Source organism: Epinephelus moara, chromosome 19, assembly GCF_006386435.1.
Source record: "Epinephelus moara isolate mb chromosome 19, YSFRI_EMoa_1.0, whole genome shotgun sequence".
Classification (NCBI taxonomy): Eukaryota; Metazoa; Chordata; class Actinopteri; order Perciformes; family Serranidae; genus Epinephelus; species Epinephelus moara.
This window is the reverse complement of record NC_065524.1, coordinates 37698372-37704344: the sequence shown is the minus strand read 5'-3', so window position 1 is coordinate 37704344 and position 5973 is coordinate 37698372. Positions and strand designations below refer to the sequence as shown.

General features: G+C 41.5%; 1 protein-coding gene across 1 annotated transcript in view; it reads left to right on the top strand.

Annotated features, from left to right (window-relative positions):
* Nucleotides 1-638: 638 nt before the first annotated feature.
* Nucleotides 639-5973, top strand: part of chrna1 (cholinergic receptor, nicotinic, alpha 1 (muscle)) — a 22899-nt gene continuing 17564 nt past the window's right edge. Inside the window, exon 1 of the mRNA XM_050071300.1 lies at nt 639-881. Coding sequence (XP_049927257.1) covers nt 827-881 — 55 coding nt within the window. The 5' untranslated portion in view covers nt 639-826. The remainder of the gene's footprint in view (nt 882-5973) is intronic.

Here is a 5973-nt window from a genome sequence, read left to right as displayed (position 1 = left end):
CGCAGTGACACTGCAAACCTTTATTGTCTTTGTGAGACATAACTGGTCAGTTGTTCAGTCGGACACAAACACACACTAGTGAGTTTCCTGACATGGCATGCGTCATGCTGGCAGGGTGTTGGGCAAGTGTGTGTGTGTGTGTGTGTGTGTGTGTGTGTGTGTGTGTGTGTGTGTGTGTGTGTGTGTATTGTGGGATGGCAGCATGTGTGGACATGCTTCCCATTCCATCAGTGACAGCTCTCAGCTGTCCTCCCGTCTGCCTCTTTCCTGTCTCCGTCTCTGTCCCCTACACTGTCCATCCGTCTGTCTCTCCTCCTCTCCCCGGTGTCTCTGTCCCCTACACTGTCCATCCGTCTGTCTCTCCTCCTCTCCCCGGTGTCTGTCCTCACGCCTCTCACCGCCCCCTCTGCCTCTCTGTCTCACTGATATAAGGTGCTATACTGGAGTCATTACTGTAAGAAAAACTTCCACATGTATGGGAAATGATGACGGTGTTGATTTGTGTGTAGTCAACACACGCACACGCACACACACACACACACACGCAGAGTCCCAGCTGTCTGCTGTGCCTTGAAGGGTGCTGAGAGGTGGGGGTGCTGTTGGGTGGGGGGAGGTGGAACGGAGAAACCAGAGCTCTCATACTGGGCGAACCACCTTCCCACTACTCACTTTATCTCCAAAGTGCCTGCCGCAGCTTCAGTGTGTGTGTGTGTCTCAGTGTAAAGTCAGTTAGCCTGAGGTTAGCCTGCGACCTGCTAACTGCTCAACAACACGTTAACTGAGTGGATGCTGTAGATTTCTGTTTTCATAAACGTCTGGTGGAGATATGAACCTCTCTAAGGTCCAGGTCTTACTGGCATGGATCCTCGCTGTACTTGCTGGTAAGTCTTCCTGTGTGTGAGTGTGTGTGTGTGTGTGTGTGTGTGTGTGCGGGGGGGGGGGGTCCTTGGTATTTCAACCTTCTTGGTTATGTTTTTTAGCTCGCAGGTCTTAAAACCGTCTGAATGAAGAGGTAAACACAGTCTTGGTCACTGCATCCAAAGCTCTTTAAACAATACCACAAACTAAACTCACTTTAAAATGTTTTGAACTCATCGAAGAAGCCTGCTGTTTCTAGAAGTCTAAAATAAATCTCCAAAACCTAAACTATTTAGAAAACAACCTCCCAGCTGTCATTTTACACATGTTCTACATATTTCAGCATGCATGTTGCTCAGTTCATGTCCTCTGTGGATGAAGTACTGATTCCTCCAGAGACTGTGCTCGTGTGTCCAGTGGCATTGCTCAGAAACAGGAGACCGCTTCCTGACACATGGCCCGGCACCAGGGGAAGGCACTGTGAACACTCTCTCACTGTATATGTGTTTTTTATATTGGGAAGTTAACGTCCTGTGCTATAGTTCATTTACTGGATAAACCTTTGGGAAACAACAGGATGAAATAACCAGACAGACACTGCTTTTAGCTTTGTTTCATCAAATTAAAGAGATATCAGGGGACAATATTTTATCCTCCAATTCAACACTGTCATGATACCTGGAGGCCAATTTGATACAGAATCAGAAATACTTTATTGATCCCCGAGGGGAAACTGATTCATTGCAGTCCCTGCGATGTAAGGAATAGAGAATTATAAGAAGTAAGAAAAGAATGTGAAATAGATGTATGAAGTAATAAAATAGAAATAAAAATGTGCATTATGCTACAATGTTTAAAACTGCTACGTAAGATATTAAGAATAAAAATGTTCACTGTACTGAGCCTGTAAGTGTGTATTGTGCTACATAACTACTATCTTACATTCAAAAATATAATGAATATGTAGTTTTCCCTTATGTTTGTACTGTGACTTTTAAGTACTACAATTCTAAAAGTATTGCGATTCGATATGATGACTTATTGCATTTTTTTGGCACTACATCATGGGAAAAAGGTAAATCATACTCTTGTGGAAACAGCTTATCATGAGACATATTTAAAAGAAAACAATGCACCTAACATATCAGTATTTCTGACGGCTATATCAGTAGCATCATGTACTGCATCGAATATTGGTAAATGACATACAAATGTTTCTATGGTCTTATTTTAACTATTTTATTTCAGTGACGCACTTTGTGACCTCACTCTGTGACAGATGTTATATTAAATAAACTTTATATTTACTAAAATGTACAATAAAATAAATAAAGATTAAAAACTTTTTTGACAGAAGCTTCAGCACCAAGACTCACAGAGAGCTGGGTCTAATCTGTGTCACAGCAGCAACAGAAAGTTTGCTGATCCAACAGGGCAACACACGGTTACTCCGACCTCGTCACATATTGACGTTTGGTCATGGACTTTACATGTCGTCATATGGCGTGCGCAAGGTACCCTGGGTGTGTTGGTTGCTGACGTTCTAGAATGCCATCTCAAGTACATGGTTACCCTAAAACGCAACCACGTGCATTAGTTGTTGAAGGAAATAAAGTCAGTTTGCAGTGTTGACATAGTGACTGACATAGTGTGTTTATTTTGAAAGAGACTGTATGCAAACTGTGTATTTTGAAAACAGAACAATGCATGTAACAGGCTGAAGTTGACAAGGCATCCTAGATGTTAACAACCAACACACCCAGGGTACCTTGCATGTCACATTTTGACCAAACATTGATATGTGCCGATGTCAGATTGAGAAAGTATTGCCTGCACACGTAGCTGCAGCAGTTTACAACTCAGTCTTTGAGTTCGAAACTGTCTGTAACTTCCTGTGCAAAGCAGAAACGAGAGTGTGTTTGCATTTGTCCTTCAGCTCCCCTAAAAGAGGCGGCCCTGCATTGTTAGCATTCCTCTCTGCATTCATATTTAAGGCATTTACTGTAGCTGTTGTCCTCCTCAAGAGTGATTTATATTTATCAGTCAGTAGGAATGGGTTCAGTGTCTTTGTCCAAGGACACCTGGACAGCACACATGCTTTCTGATGCACACACCGTCTCTTGGGGGGGAATTAAACCTGTGACCATTCAAATACTGCCGTTCCTGCCTCCCCAAACTGTGGATCACTTTCCAGATCTTTTAAATAGTCTGTATTCCTGTGCTTGATCTTCTCTTTGATGATTTTCTCTATCATTCAAACAAATGTTTCATCCATAAAGTGCATCGTCTGCTTATCTCCATCCACTGATCCCTGAAAATGAATACACTGCACATTAATTAAATGCTCATACCCCCATATTGCCCAAACTCTGCTTCAAAAGAAAGACAGTAATTATAACATAATGTGACTGGTTTATCTGCGACGCAAATAATGAGACCTTGACTTTAATTACTGAAAACATCTACTGAACATCAAATTACATGATCCACTCGTACCTGCCGTGAAGCATCGGGGTCTTGGCAGAAAGACAACATATGATTTAAGATTAACTGTAAACAGCAGTATCCTTTGTGTCGATCACATGACCATTAAAACCTAAAAATATTATATTCACAAAGACTCAAATGCAACATTAACAACAGCTCTGAAAAGGCATAAATGTGGATCAGGATACAGAGTTGGGACTGACTGAATAAACTCTCTCTGACATACAGTATTCATGCACTTTACCCCAGCAAAGAGTTTTCATCAGGTCTTCAATCAGCGCTTTATAAACACAAATATGCATATATGCAATCACACCTGATTTCTATTCAGTGTTGTTTATCAGGTCTTTCTATAATCAAGGAATCAGTGTCTGCAGTGGCGAGATTACCAGTCGATTCTTTTCAATAGGAGTTTCTTTCTATTTATCCTTTCCAAGTCAGTGATTTGGGTTCTGGCACACTTTCCAAAACACAGTGGTGACAAATTGATGCGATGGCCAGATAGAGGTGTTATGTCACGATGAATGGATGCAGCCTGTAAGCCACCAGTTGGACATTATCTGCATCGCTGCAGATGTGCAATAAAAACGGAGCTCAGTAAATCATTTGAAGGTCTTTATCCCCGGATGCTACACGTCCACTTTGAGAATTATTTACTAGCTGGAGCTTGTGTGTCAGTGCATCAAACAGCCTCCAAACGTGATTGTTTTGTCTCAGGTTAAGTGAATTAAGATCTTCAGATAATGTAACTGTAAAAATAAATCACACAGCAGCCTTTCATGACACTCTTGTTAGAGTCAATGTGTGGTATCTTATTTTATTTGCACGCCTAACGATGAAGATCCGGTTAGCTGTGTTTGTTTTCTTTAATTTTAGGTTGCATTTGATTTTGCAGTGGGAGGTCTGTAAAGTGGTGTTGAGGGTAGGCAATGATTGACAGCTCCAAGTGGCTCCTCTGTCCCGCCTTCCCTCCCGTCTATTTTTGTCTGTGGCCGGATCAAAGCGTGCTCGCAGGACAACAGACAGGGAGCGGGCAGCCGGCGACACACAGAGACAAAGGTAGACAGCCAGGGAAATGCTGGAAACATCAGCAGCACTGTACACAACAACATCACCTCTCTGAGAAAGACGCCCTGAAACAAACAAACTGCGTGTGTGCGTGTGTGTGCGTGTGCGTGTGCGTGTGCGTGTGTGTGTGTCCTCTGCTCCTGCTGGCTAAATGAAACTAGATCCCAGCCTGCTCGGTTCAGGCTGACTGTGGATCGCCAGCACATTCCAGGAATAACATGCTAAGGATGTAACTTGTGTCACAACTTGGCGAGCAGCACTATGATAATCTGCTGAGTCATATTGTAACAAAACTACACGAGGTGTTTACTTGAACAAAGGTAATGTGATAGGCTGTTTGCTGTACAAAGAACAGCCTTCTACAGTCATGGTGCAAGCATGAGGGCAAATGCCCGAAAGATATGGTCATTGTTTCTGGTAGAACCAGAGCAGGATATCAACAACAGTATCAGCTGATAACAGATCACAGAAACATGCTTGTAATCATTCAGAAATATAAAGATAATCATATATGACAATAGTTTTTGACCACGACAGCATTGTAGGGTTGACGACTGATGCATTCACAAAGTAATTATACAATGTGATTTTTGGTCAATAGTCATACATGGATATTAGGATCGGGTGGTATCACAGTATTAAGTAATCCCAACAGTATAACTTTCTATACCGTCAAAAACACAGGCACCTCTCTTTCTGTTAAACTCACAACAGTAGCAATAGTCCTCATTGTAATAAATATTGTTAAATCTAAAACCTTTGAAGTTAGAAATAAAACATCATATTCATCATTTCATCAATTGTAAAACCACCATTGTGATTTACAAACTTGAATGTCAGGTATGCCGTATCTTTTACACTGGCCGTACTAAACGCAGGTTACAAGATAGACTTGCAGAACATGAGTATGCAATCAGGAGAGGTAACCAGGACTACCCTATGGCTAAACATTTTAAAGAACATCATGGCAATGACCCCTCCTCTTTGTTGGCTATGGGTATTGACCATATCCCTGAGGCAGGGACAGGACAGACAGAAACGTCTCAATCAAAAAGAGGCGGAATGGATTTTCAAATTGAAATCTCAATCAAAAAGAGGCGGAATGGATTTTCAAATTGAAAGCTACTGTACATCCATACTCTTTTTTGTGTTTTATGTATATATTCTATTAATTTTCATGTTACTTCTGCTTCTGAATGCAGTTTATGTATATTTTTTTGTTCTCCTTATAGAATTTGACCTATTGATGGTTTATTGTGATTTTTTCTAATTATAACTGTTATATTCTCATTGTTTGCCTACTGGCCCTATAATGCAGGTTTCTATTTATGAGTGCATTGTGTAAAGGGAGTTTTGCTTATATGCCTGCAGTTTGGCAAATGGAGTGTTGATTGGCTCCACCCATGTCTGAGTAGGGCCCCGTTTAGGCCACCTGTGAACCCTGCAGCTTTATGCCCTGATGAAGGCCAGTGAGCATGGCCGAAACATGTTGGTGATTTTAATGTTCATCATGAACTAGCCATTTAATAAAGGCCTTTTAACTTTTGCACCAGAGAAGAG